The sequence below is a fragment of the Limulus polyphemus genome, unplaced genomic scaffold, assembly GCF_000517525.1.
Source record: "Limulus polyphemus unplaced genomic scaffold, Limulus_polyphemus-2.1.2 Scaffold2248, whole genome shotgun sequence".
In the NCBI taxonomy this organism is placed as follows: domain Eukaryota; kingdom Metazoa; phylum Arthropoda; class Merostomata; order Xiphosura; family Limulidae; genus Limulus; species Limulus polyphemus.
The window spans coordinates 162,322-179,055 of record NW_013667858.1 but is presented as its reverse complement, the minus strand read 5'-3'; the positions used below and the strand labels follow the sequence as shown (position 1 = coordinate 179,055).

The window sequence follows — 16,734 nt, the reverse complement described above, 5'->3', positions numbered from 1 at the left end:
TATTACGAATAATGTTTTGCTTACTTCACACAGCCCCCAGTGGCACAGCGGTATGTCTGCGGACATACAACGCTAGAAACCGGGTTTCGATACCCGTGGTGTGCATTGTGTAGCTTTGTGCTTAACTACAAACAAGCTTACCTCACATAGGCCCCCAGTGGCATAGCGGTATGTCTGCGGACTTAAAACGTTAGAAACCGGGTTTCGATACCCGTGGTGGGCAGAGTAAAGATAGCCTTTTGTGTAGCTTTGTGCTTAACTACAAACAAACAACAAACCTCACAGAGACGATCTCCATGTTTCTCCAAACACTCAAATGCCAGTTGAGGGAAAGAATTTTCAGGTATTTCCACAGGAGTAAGAGGTGACGTAACAACTCTCTCTTTGATTGTCAATTTATTTACTGTTGATATTGAAGAACTGCAAGATAGATCATTCAACGTCTCTCCAGCTTCCATAGTATCGTCTGTTATAATCTCCTGGAGTGTTCTTTTTGTCATCCACATTTCTGTTGGTGCTTGACTTTGTGTGTTATCATTTGATCCTGTAAACTGAGAACTAGTTGTTTCCTGTAACTCGCACAGCGAATCTCCTTCTGTCCACATGTTGCTCAGTGGTTAGTTTCTTAATTTAACTAAATGTACTAGAGTCCTTGCCTCTTTAATATTCTGCAGCGTAAGTATGGAAATGTTTAGTATTTTCTGTGGTGGCGGAGACGTGTCGTATCTCTATTCAACACTGAAAAAAACTGTCTATATACATTTACATAAGTCCGCGTGTCTGCCGAACCGGTCCAGTTAGATGTCACTAGTGTGTAAATCAACTTCTCAAACTTTTGTTGCAAAGCAAGTTCTCCATCAAAACCATTACCTAATAGCTCTATTTTAAGTTTTACGTTGACATTTTGGTATACTGTTTATTTTAGGTCATTGCTAATAAACATGTCTCTGTAATTAAATGCTCCCCCCCCCCCCACGTGGCACAGCGGTATGTCTGCGGACTTACAACGCTAGAATCTGGGTTTCGATACCCGTGGTGGGCAGAGTACAGATAGCCCATTGTGTAGCTTTGTGCTTAATTACAAACAAACTGTAATCATATATCTCAAAATATATAAGGTATTTGTATCTATAATTTTCGCGCAAAGCTTGACGAAGGATACTTCCGTATAGCCGTCCGTAAGTTTGAGCTAATAGATTAGAAAAAAGGCAGTAAGTCAGCGCATCCACCGCCAACATTTGAGTTACCAGTACGTTTGTCTTACCGCATTAAAACAATTAAGAGTCTTCACCCCTTGTAGCAAGATGGTTTACCTTTTAAGAGCTATCAGATTTGTTTTTCATATTGTGAATTTCTTCGTCTTGGTTCTTTCATACTCTTCCCGAATATTTTTATTTTTTACTTTAATGTAACTACTAAGTTCTCATAATTGCTGCTGATTGGTTGATCACTAGTTTGACTCCGATATATTCTCATACATGATACATACTAAACTGTGATTAAATAGTATATTCTAGTGTGATACATTATCAGACTAAATGCTCAACAGAATCAGATGTTTCATCGTTCGATTAGTTACCCTGTAGTATTTTGTTTAAACATAATAAAAAACAGCGTGTACGTTTAAAGCTATATACATGTTGGAAAACTAATAATTTGAGACTAAGAGTTAGTTTATATAGGTATCATGTTAACTCTAATTATTTTAACAGTTTGTTTATTTGTAGCATAGCACAAAGCTACACAAAGGGATATCTGTGCTCTGCCCACTACGGGTATCGAAACCCGGTTTCTAACGTTGTAAGTCCGCAGACATATGTCTGTGCCACTGGGAGGCTTATTTTAATAGATTAAGTGAATCTTTTACCAAAGTTTCCCTTTTGAAATTCTAATGAAAATAGAAAAAATTTGTAACATTGCTTTTTCAAAATAATCCCACCTCTCACACCAATCATGTTACTTTGTTCTTTCATTAACAATAACATAATAGTTTTTGCAATGTTTTCCCAAGCTGTCTATACTTGTAAAATGTAGGTTCAATTAACTTTACAAATGATACCTCAACGGAAATACCTTGTTAACTGTGCTATACTAACGAAAAAATTAACTTACTTGTACAACTTAACTGCTGATCCATCAAGTAACTGAATATACGTGTTAATTAACACGGATCCAAATACTTTATTAAAAACTGATTTATTCTACATACTAAAAACAGCTCGATCTTTGTTTTTGTAATGCTTCACTGAACATCCTATGTGTAATATACTATTAAAAAACTGACGTTAAAATATTTTGAATTTTCTAAGTCTGCATTACTAAACTTTTAGATCTTAACATCGTGCGCCCTCTAGCTAACATCTAAGTTACAACATTAAAAAATATAGTTTATATCACTGCCCCATTCCTGGATTGGGAAGCCCCTTGAACAATCCTAATACGAAATAAAATAAATAAAACACTATGCTAAACTGTCTATTCACCAAATCTTTTTTGTGAGTTTCTCTTCTCAGACTCATGGCATATAGATAGAATGACTTGTCCCTTGTTTTCACTGGCTGTCCTGTCACTGGGAAATAGGAAAATTCATTCTAGGTAGGTGGTTGGGTGAATCCACTAGTTGCTCTATCCTTAATGATCCTTTGGAAGTAGTCTCTACAGGAACTCTGGATTCCTCAGCAGGTTGAGTCTCTGCTGAAAATTTCTTCTCTTGAGTTACTCAGTTGCCATTCTCTCACCAATGTACTCCCAAAGACAATCACGACTGTCAACCCCCAAGGTTCAATCTTGGTGAAAGGGAAGAATGGATGACTAAGGTTTGCTAGAATAGACTGGTACCTGGTAAGATCGAAACTGTGTAGAGAGCACAACAGCCACTGAGCACAACATTCAGAGCACAACAGCCACAGCTCTAGTCAAGACCACTGGAAACTAATGGACAGTCATAAATGCGCCATGGTGAACGATTTCTGCTAGTCAGAGATGCCTCACCGTAGGTGAGGCAATAGTGAAGCATGTGACCCATAGGGTTAGTTACATTTCAAGCCAAAAAGTTCTACATGAACATTGATGACATCTCACAACACTTAGTCTTGCAGTGTTGTAAAATGAGCCACCTCGAGTAGCTCATAACTCTAAACCAGGACCAGGGACCGACTACCTGTTGGAGTATTGAAGTCCCTGTGAGTGGCTTCCATCAAAAACCAAGGACATCACTGACATCTCTTCCTGGCAATCATCAGGATTATGAGAGAAAGGATTTGGCCTGACACATAGGGCCCTGTGAGTGAGACCAAGCAGATCACGCCCCCAATGTTCAAGGGGACAGCATGAGATCCGGATTAATTCCTGAAACGTTTCAAGCAAGTCACTGCCTAGAATGGAATAGTTTTACCTAATGGTTCTGACAAAGTTTTATGTGGTGTTTCTCATAAACATAATGCAAATATATTTTAAATTGATCAGGTTGAAATATGAATGAGGGAATAAAATTGTCGGTAGTACATAAAATTCACAAATAATGTATGGTGTACCCAGTGTTTTATTAGGTTGTGATAGGAGTATTTTCAGTCATGCAGATTGGAAACAGTTTATAAGTAAACAGTTTTACTGAATATTTCAAACGTTGTTTCATTACAAAATACAGTTTTGAAGCACAGAAATGCTGGCTGTAAGTGTAATAGGGATACACCAAAGATATCACTCATGTGGTGAAATCTTGTAATTCACACCATAACTGTTACACATTTTGTACATTGAAGAAAGTTTCTAAGAAAATACAATGAAGGTGTCGGCAAGGGATAACAGTCAAAGGTGAGAGTAATGGCATCTAACCCATGTCAGCTTGACTATGTAGAACCCAAGCAGTGTCGACCCCATATTCATTCCTAATGGAACTGGGATCTGTCTATGAAACAACCAAATGGTAGGCTAGGGATGAGACCAGATTGGAGAGTTTGGTATGCATGTTCCTCTTGCCTGGCAGTGGCATTAGATGGCAACACAACCATAGATAACTGGTCAAATGAATACTCATGGAAGGTAGTGTATTGGGAAATCCTTTAGTTCCTTGAGCACATGTTCTTTGGGCGAAGATAAGCATGAGTAAACGTTAAGCCTGTAGACACGTCATTTAACCAGTAGCTATTTCACGGTCATGAACACACATTTCAGCCCTTCTTAATCTACACACCCAGTTGAACCTTTGACGAATTAGAATTCAGTTGATCTTAGCATTGAAATCTGGACTTTCAGCATTTAAGGTCAAGTTTTAGCCATGGCTAGTCTTTCTTTCACTGACTAGCCAGTGGTCTTTCTGTCTTGCTCTATCCTAAGATATTGTTTGATAACCGAGATGGACCCTTCAGTTTATTCTACCTATGAAGTCATTGAGTTCCTGCATGATAAGTCACTAAAGCTGGAATGTCCAAGTCTGGCCTGACCTACACAGTACCCAAGCTCGTGGATTGGCCGTGCAATCTCCAGAGGCTGCACTACCACCTTTAATGGTAAAGAAGCTATGCACTGATGGAAGAATCGTCCCTGCAACCAGGAACTCAACAATGACAATGCCAGATACGAATCTAGATTAGCCTAGCCTTCAAGCCATCCAGCAGCCTTCATTACTGCCACTTCTGATACTGCTGAAGGAGAAGACGAAGCATGAGAAACGATGGGATCTGGTGACCTGTCTCGTCAGAGGATGTGCAGGCACTTTCAAAGTGATCATTACTTCCTGAAGTCAAAGAAGAGCTTCCAACGAGGATTACCCTAACCCAAAGAAAATAAAAGCAGAGCAGGTTCCGAGACAAAACCAGACTGAGATAAAAGCGTCTAGATGAGCCAGCAGTTCGTGGGCATTCCAGCTGTCAATGAGGAGCCTCCTCATCAAGAACTATAGCATTAATCCCTGGCTATCCAAGCAGAATATACGCATCTGCCATGAGCAAAGGGCCTCCCAGAAAAGATGTCTGAATCCATTCCAGAGAACCACAAGGGTGGACCTCACAGACAAACCATTGAAAGTAATAACACACTGCCCAATATCTGAGTAGATTCCAGTACTGAAAAGGCACTGTCTGGAAATGAATGTTGAAGGGATAGAAGTGCGGGTCCTGTGTAACAGGAAGGAAGATTGACTGAGACGGAGGATGACCTCTCCAACACAGGCTTTCTAACAGCAAGACGATCTGAAAGCGTCGACGATGGCTGACAGCAAGACAAGTGCAGCCCTGTAGACTCTGCTGGTGGGATTGAGGAGAGTGGGAATTATGCTTTAGGCGTTCTCTTGGTGTAAGTGTATATTTTGTAATACAGATTTAAGGTAAGATAGCTTTACGTGAAACTTCTAAATCAAACAAATATTAACTTCCTACTAAACGAAATGTTACATTCTAAAATTTAAATACACTACGGCAAGACAAATAGATAGGGAGAATAAATAAATTAACTCATTTTATCTCAAAGTACTTCATTATAGCTTGGCATGTCTTGAGTGGATTGCATAAGCTTAGTAAGTAAAGTAATTACAAATAAAAATACATTATAACAAGAAATATTGACAAGGAACTGAAAAGTGACCTTTTTCGCATGTTTACTGCTTATCCGAAACATTTTTGCTAAAGATATTTTGAAAGATTTGTTAAAAGTAATACATTTTTAATTATACAATGATGGGGTAAATATACAGAAAGTAACACTAACTATGGAAATTAGAAATTGATTTTAAAGCCTTTTTGTATATATGATAAGTATTTTAATAATTATAAATATATATATAATGTATACATACAAATACACACGTACTCCCCAGTGGAACAGCAGTATGTCTGTAGACTTGCAACGCTAGAAACCGGGCTTCGATACCCGTGGTGGGCAGAGCACAGATAGCCCATTGTGCTAAACTACAAACAAACACACGCATACAATATTTCAAAACATTTTTCAAATATCAATAGTTATATAGATGAGCATGAGAGGGCGCTAAAAAAACAGAAAGACCTAGGATTTAGTGAGATACGTTAGGTTTAGGGCTGGAGATTCATGTAAAATATTCATAGGCAAATTTTGCGAAATAACTATTTGATGAGCAAAGGGTAATATATATTAAATCAAATATATATATTATTTAAAATTTATCTAAATCCATTTAGTAACTAACCTCTCAGAACCGAGAAAGAATATGTCAAAAAACATTAAGCGTTTGAAATCTGCAAAGAAAATGGTTGAGAAAGTGGTTCACGGAACGACACTTAAAACTTACATCCAAGCTGGAATGGCTGTGGCAGGACCACCACTGGGGCCTCAGCTTGGTCAGGTAAATTAATATAATACATTAGGTATCAAAATAATTATGAAGTGAATACAAAACATTAAAAGCATAGAAATTAAAAAACAACATGCACTTAAACAGTGTTTAGTTTATGATTACTTAGCATTTCAATATGACTCCTGACGTACGTAGACGAAGTTTTTAAAGTTGTTATTGGAAGTTAGTTTTTATTATTATAATTTATATGCATTTTATAACTAATTATCTTTAAATTAAATACTTCTGGGACATATTTCCATCCTGGTTATTAATTTCTAGTAAAAATACAAGTTTTAGCATTGTAATTTTAATATATATATACATATAAATTTTAATATAAGTATTTTATCTGTTTTAGAGAGGAATCAATATAGCCCATTTCTGCAAAGACTTCAATGAGAGAACAAAAGATATTAAAGAAGGAATACCTTTACCATGTAGGATAACTGTGAACGTATGTTTATTAGCTGCAAAAACACTTTTTTTTTATCCCATACACTACACCATAGATAAAGGAGAAAAAATTAACATATATTTTAGACTAAATGCTTATCCTTATTATAACCCCATCCATTATCATGTTTATATCTGTGATATTCCTGCATAACTTAGTGTAGGAAACTAGGACCAATGCATATTTACATATTCTATCACCATATTTCAAAATTACTATGTGGCAAATTGTACAGCATGATGTCCTTTAAAATGTTTATTAATTTTCAAAACTGTTAATGACACAGGTTTATTTAGTATTGATTTTTCTTTTTAATGGTACATTTAATAACTAAGAAATAAAAAAAAACTTTATTAAAGGCTCAATAGTTCTTTCCAATAGTAGTAAAAATGTTCTAGTAAACTTAAAATTACTTGTAACATAGACAGTTTTCTTACTTCTGATGATTAATTATAAATGATTGAACTACTACAGATAATATATGTATAAAAGTTATAATATTGACCAAATATACATTATATGAAATTTAGTCTTTTTACTGTTTCATGTCCAATGCCATATTGTTTTTCTGTTGAAGCTTGGGTATCATCCTTTTTAAAGCTATTGCTCCAAACAACAATAAAATTCAATATTTTAATGTTCTGATACAAATAGATTGAATACTAAACTTGTCAGCTGGAATAATATATGAGTTAGACAAAAGAAAATTTAATTTGATAATTGTAAGATATAAATCAAAAATATTATTAGTAAATATAATTAAATTTATATTCTTAGCAGACTCTGAAAATATTTTACTTTTTTTGCTGGTGAGATAAGACTGTTTACCAAAAGTTTGATACTATTTGGAAACAAACTGTTTTTTTTTTGTTTTTTTTAAAGAAAGTTTTTAGGTAGTATGTTGTCATAGCTTTCTATGGACTGCTTTAGCCTTTTGTCTGGTTTGGAGATGGCATTCCAGGTTCATGCTCCCTCTCTCACCAGATCTGATGAAGGACTTAGCACAGAGCCTCCAACATCATCTCCAAGGCAGACGAAAGGTCAGATCAGTCCATAGAAAACTATTAACTGTCTTTTTTTATTGTAAAAAGCCAGTATTAATTAATTGATTAATTCTTATTACGTAGCCTGACCGTAGTTACAATTTGGTCATTCATAATCCACCAGTTAGTTACTTCCTGAAACAGGCAGCAGGCTGTGAGAGGGGAGCAATGAAACCATGTAAGTATTGTATTTAACACATGAAAATTAAAAGTTTAACTTGAATAATGCAGAGCAAGTTTGAGGTTTAAACTTGATTCCTTGTGTGGTTATCACCCACTCATTAATGGATCATCCGTTTCTTTTACATTCACAAGCTTTATGTCAGTCAGTCACTCCTTACTGTGCATTGATTGATGTCTGTCTTACCAATTTTATCATTTGTTACATTTTCTAACAGCTTTAGAGTTTGCTGGGAAAATTACAGTCAAGCATGTCTATGAAATAGCAAAAATAAAGAGCCAGGATCCTACCTATGATTGTGTTCCTCTTCAAGAGGTTTGTCAAGATATTATTGACTCTGCAAAATCATGTGGAATTGAAGTAGTTCATCACTTAAATGAGGAAGATTATGAAAAGTTTCTTGAAGAACGGAAGGAAATAGTCAAGCAGCAGTTAGCAGAGTTAGAGGAGAAACGACAAGCTAAAATGTTGAGGACGGTATAGTAGAGTAGTTTAAAATTTATATTAGCAACATCAAATCACTAAGAAATAGGTGTTTAGTTTTTCAAAATGTGTACAGATACATTGTTTATTGTTTTTCATAGTAATATTGAATTGACATAAAAATTTTAGCTGTCAATCCATTTTGTCTTCTTAATAAAGGTGGTCATAATAGAAAATTATTCATGAAACCTTGTGTATACAAAATATACATGCATTATCACAAAAAAAAGAAAAATGTTGTTTACATAGCAGTTGCAATCATAGCTACACTGTTAGAAATTATGAGCAACTATTACTTTTCTTTTTAACTTTGTGGCATAGGAAACAACTGAGCTAACAAGTTTGTTTCCAAACTACTTTCAACATCTGCAGATAACTTTATTTCTGTTTTTGGTAAAGCACTGAAGTACAATAGCATAGCCACCCACCAGCGATTCTCTTACATATTCAGCAAAGTGTACATCACAATACAGACTATGCCTAAAAATCTGGAGTAGGTAATTTTCGATACGATGAGTACAAATATAACTAAGGTAGCCGGTGGTAATCGCTTAATTTTTTTTTTTTTTTGTAAGATAAATCATAAATATTCAAAATGTCTGTATTGGTGATAAAATGCAAAACATTTAGAATTTTTCCAACAATGCAACTATTGGTTTTTACGGAGTACAAAACATATTTTTAGCATTCAAATGTAAGGTCATCAATTGAGCACATTTGTGATAAATTTTTATCTTTATTGAGTAAGCAAGTCTACTCATAACTGAACAGGTAAATAAAATACTGCAAAAAATAATAAAGGAATAAAAACTTTATTCAATGCACTACAGATATTTGATATTTTTCAAGTGAAACCCTAAAGTGGGAGATGACGACGCTCTTTTGTGGCATTCTTCTTTCGTTTCCTTTCCAGGTATTTTTCCAGCTTGTTCTCTTTCTTTAGTTTCTGGAAACGTTCTGCTAACTCTAACCTCTTCTTTTCAGCTGGAATAAAAAGTTCCTAGCATCAATATTCTGATCTCAAAGGTTCGTTTATAAAAACTGTAGCACTCTTTCTCAACTCTTAATAGCTGATTTTCTTAATCTTATCATGATATGATAATTTCAAGAATATGTAGATATCTCATTTTGTGCTCTGAGGAGAATCTAAAGTGTTGGTTGGCTGTCATTACAGTTTGGTTCTTTTTTTATGCATCTAAAACTTTAAAAGTTTAAATCTCACAAAAGTAGCAAAACAAATACTGAACTTTAACAGTAATTCATCAACAAACCAACACTCCAAGATCTTTCTCTGAGTATAGAATGATAAAATCAGGGACAAACAATCAGATTTGCTGGATCTAGTGGCATATTTTGTATGTATGATAACTATTTACTCACAAACTTCAACTAATATTCTAGAATACTACAGTCAACATTTTCTCGTATGTGTGCCATCACAAACAATTTAGTAAATATATTTAGTTACTGTTAGGATAGTTAGAAATAACATGCTGTAACAAATTACATTTTTATCTCACATTCAAAGGTGATTTCTCTTTCATATTTGGTCTTCACAAAACAGTCTGTATTTTCATACACAATACTTTAGTACAGTGTTTCTCAACCTGGAGTCTGCGAGTCATGTCCAAAATTTCATAATATTTAAAAAAAATATGATTTATAGAATTAAAAATATTTTTCATAAAAAAAATTTAATTTTGGAATACAGTTGTTTGTGTACACAATCTTTTTTTAAAAACAAAAAACATCAATAGGTTTGGTGGTCTGAGAAAAAATGGTAAATCAAAAGGTGTTCTCCAGTTACTAAAGTTTGAGGACCATTGTTTTAAAATAATGTTTATCTCTACACAGAAATCATTTTGCTTTCATAAACTCTCACTAGTTACTTTAATTATGTTGCCCTTATGTTAAATAATCTAACACACACATTAGATAAAAACTGCTACACACAAAGTTAAATGAAAAATGTGTCTCACATTTATTCTTAAAGTGTGGCTTCTTCCCTTCTTTGAGCTGGCTGATAATTTCTTGCTTCTGTTGTCTAGCCTTCTGCTTAGCCACTTCTTTTAGTCGTTCAGTCTTCTCTTGATTTTCCTGGAATACATAATTTATAAATAATGTTTCTTATTGAAATATAGTATTCTACTGCTATTTATAAAATAAACATTAATCAAACTATTTTTCCACTGGTCTTATTTAAGTTATTGTGAACAATTTGTGAAAAGAAACGGTTCTCATACACCAGCATGATAACGCACAGATGATTAAAGAATTAACAAAAATACAAAAAACTCCCTACTAGTTTCAACAGACCAATTTCGTCATTCTCAAACATCTTGTACATTCAGGTTCAAAACGTCTGCAGAAGAGTCGAGGTTCAGTAATGGCAGTAGCGGGTAAAAACTAATTTGGAAAATACTTCTAAATAGAATTGGGTTCAAATTACATTTTATTATTAAGCATATTTTCTCTATTTTTTAACATTTCTATGGATTCTCTTGTATTGCGTTCATGAAAGAACTTGGGATAAACAATGATTTTTGATTGATCAAAATAAATTTTGCAGTTGGTTCATGCAATGCTAAAGCTGATTTTTCATGTTCCTTTACTCTAATTGAAAAGATCAATTTGTTTGACCAGTATAAGCACAGGTACCGGAACAAATAATTGAATAAATACACTTCTGTGGTGGGTTTCTATCTTATCTCTCCATTTGTTAAATTTATTTAAAAGTTTGTTCACTGCCTTACAAATTAGGTTAACTTTTATTCCATTTTAACACAGCACCTATTTTGTTTGATATTGAGAAGTAGTAAAGTATTGTTAGATAATGATATCCTACTATCCCTCGATATAAAACAAAATTAAAACCCACCACAGACAGGGTATTTATTCAATTACTTATATTGCTTAAACAAACTGATCTCTTTCAATTAGAGTAAAGGAACATGAAGGTTACTATTATCAGAAGAAAGCTAAAAATTGGCTTTAGCATTACATGCTCACACAACCAACCACAAAATTAATTTTGGTCAATCAAAAATCACTACAGAACCCAAACTGTTTCAACAAAACAACATTAAAATAATAAAAATAGAGAAAACATGCTTAATAATAAAATGGAATTTGAACTTAATTCTGCTTCAAAGTCATTTTTGGGACTTCTCTAGGTCCTTTTGGAACCTAAACATACAAGACACTAAGAACAGTTTTACTCTGTCCCTTGACAGTGCCAAGCTTAGTCTGTTGAAACTAGTCTGGAGTTTTTGCATGTTTTGTTACATTTTATCTGTTTTTCATGATAAATAACTAACATCTAAATTTTTAAGTATAAAATTCTACTACACTTCAGTTGAAGCAAGCACATTTTTTCTTCTTATAGTTTATTTTTATATTAAATAAGAAATTTTAGAAAATTGAAGGAAAGGTAACACTAAAAAAACAAGTGGAAGCACACTTTTTTTTTTTAAGTTCAAACATAATTTTATATTTTGGCACAACCTTCTTTAATTGGCAGAATGTTTATTGTACAAATATTAAAACACACACCATTCTCTTCAACAGAAATTTTATTTGTTTTCTTTTTTCTGGATCTTCTTCTTCATTTAACATTTCTTGTAATTCCTGAAAAGCAAAGAAATATTTCAAATGAAAGACCTCTAATTGAATAAACAAGTTTAAAAATCTAGACTTCAAATAAAAAAACATAACAATAAAAAAATTACTGAACACTTGTTGATACAGTTGTTGAGAAACTCACTGTGATAGAGTTGTTAAGAAACTCACTTTGATACAGTTGTTGAAAAACTCACTTTGATACAGTTGTTGAATGTTGTGACAGGAAAAGTTTTCAATTTTTGGAGTTGAGTGAGTTTCTCAACAACTGTATCAAAGTGAGTTTCTCAACAACTGTATCAAAGTGAGTTTCTTAACAACTGTATCAAAGTGAGTTTCTCCACAACTGTATCAAAGTGAGTTTCTCCACAACTGTATCAAAGTGAGTTTCTCCACAACTGTATCAAATGGAGTTTCTTATGCCATGCAAATAAAATCAATCACATTATTCAAAAAACTTTGTTATTCTTAAAGTTATAAATTTAAATTGATAAGAAAAACAAATTGTTTTTTTAAAACTCTTAATGTGGGTAAATTATAACATGTAGAATTATGCACGGACTTTTCTCTACATTAAAATACTTTTATTTACAAGCTTTTGGCCCTTTTACCAGACTTTTCATCAGGCAATAATGTATATTTTTGCCCGATGAAGGCTTCAATAAGTGGGCCAAAAGCTCACGAATAAAAGTATTTTAACATACAGAAAAGTTCATGTATAATTCTACATTGGAGAAACTAATAATAGACATAAATTATCAATTTTAAAAAGCATGTATATTTTTGACATTAAACATACATAAAAATCCTGGGTTAAAGGTTTTATTTACTACAGAGCAATAAGCTAAACAACTGGATTTGTCTAAGCATATAAATGTTTGTGTATTACAAAGTAAATTATTTTACCTTCCAATAAATTAGTTCCACCTGAACACTGCACTGTATTTTTAAGTAACAGTTTTAATAGCATATGTACATTATAGTTAAAATAGATTGCTTCCTCAATCTAGAAATCATGCACTTGAACCTAACTACATGCTGGACTAATAGTGTTTAAACACACATCTAGAACCTAACTACATGCTGGACTAATAGTGTTTAAACACACATCTAGAACCTAACTACATGCTGGACTAATAGTGTTTAAACACACATCTAGAACCTAACTACATGCTGGACTAATAGTGTTTAAACACACATCTGGAACCTAACTACATGCTGGACTAATAGTGTTTAAACACACATCTAGAACCTAACTACATGCTGGACTAATAGTGTTTAAATACACATCTAGATCGAAAACCTAAGGTCCAAGAAAATGTTTTTTAAAAAAAGAAGAGATACACTGGGTCTTGATATCATTTTTGCTGAACAAATATTTCCAATTTCAACCAGTTTTGCGTTACATGTTAAAACTGATAGCACCATTCTTTGATGATTCAAGTTTTGCTGGTATTATACGAAACTTCAAAAATCCCTTATGCTGTTGTAAAGCAAAACAATGCACTGTTGATGACGAATGTGTATGTCACTGAAAGAAATAAAAAATAGTATGATACTTTGAATACTGTCATGTTAATCTAAATTAATGATGATAAAGATGGACAACTACCATCATATACCACACATTAAATCAATCAGTCTGCTATAATAAGTCCGACCACAGCAGAGATAAAGTGGGTTATCACGAACAACAAAGTATAGCTTAAAACCATTACGTGATGGAGCTGGGTTATTAGTGGTATTTGCTAATCAATTAACCAATGGCTCCACTATCCAATTACTGTAGTGTTACTCAAACCATGATACCTACAAGCAGAAAACAAACAAAAAGATGGTGTTGGGTGCAGCCAACCAGTTTCCTTCCCTGTGTTCAGCAGTTCAAAATTATCCACAATGGCAGATAGTCTAAGTACTTTTCGATAACAAAGACAAAGTGAGCAAGTTTAGTGGTAATATGTCAATTACTTGAATAGTTGGAAACCATAATTAAAATTTTGTTTAGTTGATGAATTTTGTCACAATCGATTTAATTACTGCTCATGAGTAATCGATAAACCACCCACTTCTGTTAATTGGATCAGTTGAAAATATTTATACATCTTAGTTCCAAGGAAATAACTTAAAATATAATATTATCTAATCCATTTTGTATCCAGAGCCACACTTGTTTTCCAATGCTAATACTAATACACATATACTTTATAAAACTAATATATGAGCATAGCTACAAAATTATTGTGGGTAATTAACTTCAGACACTTATACTTAAAATAATGTATACTTTAGACAATTATATACTCAAATAAGTCTCTAATTCTTAAAAATTATATATTTGGGTTATATGGATTCAACAATTATGATAAGTATTAACTTTTACTTTGAAAATTGTTTCACACATGGAGAGGGGGGGCTAAAGTGTAGTAAATAATGAGACACAGATTGAAAAATGTTTACAAAGTAAAATAAATAAATACAATTTCTGGATAGTGCAGTATATATATATATTTTATAAACATGACTTAAGTGCAAATAAAACTTAGAGGCATTATATTACATAAAGAAAAACAAAAGTTTTAATTTCAAAATAACTGCATAATAGAGCTGTCAGAAACTTACCTCCTTTTCTTTGGTTTTAATGTCAGATAGAAAACTATACGTAGTTTTGAATATATCTTCGTGGTAGGTACCTGAAAGGTCATCAAACCTGGGGTCTCGATATACCTTAAGTAAACAATATTAACACTTGATAAATTTCTCAGAATTCTTTCTCGAGTGGATTATTAGGCGTACATTTCACTTAATATTTTCCATTTTTTATACATTAAACTCACCACTTAATCATAAAACGTCAACGAAATTGGTAATCATTCAAATAATACATCAATGTTTTGGCAGTGTTTAAATTATTTTTTACTAGTAATGAAATTTTTTTAAATATTAGTTTTCTTCAGTAATTATGAAAATAAATATTAAGTATGACATCAAGGTAAGTACACTGGAATTTTTCAAAGTTGTTATACCCAGATGATAGGATGAATAAAATTAATCAGTTATTGAGTTGACATCCTGATTCACTGTGACATATTTTCAAAGACCAGATAGATTAATTCCAAACCTTCTCATCTTTGGTATGTGAATATGTAAAAATTATAACTGAACTTAGATGACCTGTATTTTGATTTTCCAAACATTTTTTTTGTTTTAAAACGGAAGACTTAAAAATTCTGCTAATATAAAACCATATTCCAAATTACAGATAAAAATCGTTGTCCATATAAATGTGAGTGGCAGTGATGATATATCAAGAACATTTTCTTAAACAATAAGTATATTATAGCACCATTTACGAAGAACCTACAAGACTTACTTTCTTCTTCACTTGGAAAACTTCACGAAATAAAGGTACAGGAGCTTTAGAGGAAACTTCACGGGGCCTTAGAAAAAGAAATCATAATTTGGAGAAGTAACTAACTGAAATTACATAAATTAAGTCTCAACTAACTGCATTTAATACTTCAAAACACAAAATTTTATTCTCATGGTGGAGTCAAAAGTATTCTTACAGGAATTATTAAACATGCAGTTGTATCAACCACCAACTTAAAAAAAAATTTTTATGTGTGTGGAAAATAACACATTCTGTTATTTGAATCATAGAAAACATCCACTGGTAAAAACATTATAAGAATTTTCTAGATGCAGAATGTGTAAAACCATCAAGAAATATCAGTTGTTATGAGGATATTTTAGTTTTTCTATTCTGCATGTAACATAATAATCAACTGGTGTCAAAAGTGTAAACTACAGTAAGTGAAAAGGCTAATCTAATTAAATAGTGGGATTTGACCATCATTCTTATAGTGCACTCAGTGTGGAGCATGATTTTTTTTTTCTTTCAACAATCATAGATCCACAGTCTGGCACACTAACCACATGGCAATGCCCAGCCCTGTAAAAAAATGAGCATGCTTGATCTACACTGATGTAAATCTACTGTATGTAATATGTTATACACGTTCTAATATAAATCTTACAATTAATTTGCAGCTATACACACAGACACATATATCAATAGTTCTAGCACTATACATTACATTTATGGTAAATAGGCAATAAAATCAGCACTAGATAACAATAATAAAATTAATACAACTCAAAGCCAAAATGTTCACAATAAGACATAAAAAATCCTGGAAAAATTTGTCTATTACCTGTCCTTGTCATTAAGTCATTTTTTATTATGAGTTAATGGTAATGACAAGGACTGGTAATGGAAAAATCTTTTTCAAGTCTCGTGAAAGTTTTGGCATTGAGTTGTATTGTCACTAGAGATAGTTAGCTACCTTTAATATTTAAGTTAAAATATATTTGAGATCTTTTATTATAAATAAGTCATTTTTAGAAAAGGGGTGGAGGTTGGAAGTAAAATGTAGTAGAATTATCAGGGTGGTATTTATTCTACTTTAAGGGTTTTTTTTAGAACTTTTAAGGGTGGAAGATGGTAGGCATTGCTTAGTAGAAATCTTTTGGGTGGCTTGATTTTATCTTATTTCTACTTTTGATTTTATTACATCTTTTTAAGGGTGACTGCCTTCCCACAACTGGTTGCAGACAGTGGAAGGCAGTAAGAGTTGAGACATTG

General features: G+C 32.9%; 2 protein-coding genes across 4 annotated transcripts in view; one reads left to right on the top strand and one right to left on the bottom strand.

Moving 5' to 3' along the window:
- Positions 1-6,006: 6,006 nt before the first annotated feature.
- Positions 6,007-8,642, top strand: LOC106466402 (39S ribosomal protein L11, mitochondrial-like). The gene is made up of 4 exons (XM_013926687.1): positions 6,007-6,316; positions 6,669-6,764; positions 7,892-7,985; positions 8,206-8,642. Exons 1-4 carry the CDS (start codon positions 6,182-6,184, stop codon positions 8,469-8,471), a joined length of 591 nt encoding a protein of 196 aa, XP_013782141.1. The 5' UTR covers positions 6,007-6,181; the 3' UTR covers positions 8,472-8,642.
- Positions 8,643-9,264: 622 nt separating this feature from the next.
- Positions 9,265-16,734, bottom strand: part of LOC106466400 (ribosomal RNA processing protein 36 homolog) — a 22,585-nt gene continuing 15,115 nt past the window's right edge. For all 3 annotated transcript variants that reach the window (XM_022394404.1, XM_013926684.2, XM_013926683.2), the window contains exons 6-10: positions 15,460-15,526; positions 14,709-14,813; positions 12,024-12,098; positions 10,451-10,568; positions 9,265-9,455 (exon numbers count right to left, since the gene is read on the bottom strand). In XM_022394404.1, the coding sequence (XP_022250112.1) occupies positions 9,328-9,455; positions 10,451-10,568; positions 12,024-12,098; positions 14,709-14,813; positions 15,460-15,526 (493 nt within the window). In that variant the 3' untranslated portion in view covers positions 9,265-9,327. The remainder of the gene's footprint in view (positions 9,456-10,450; positions 10,569-12,023; positions 12,099-14,708; positions 14,814-15,459; positions 15,527-16,734) is intronic.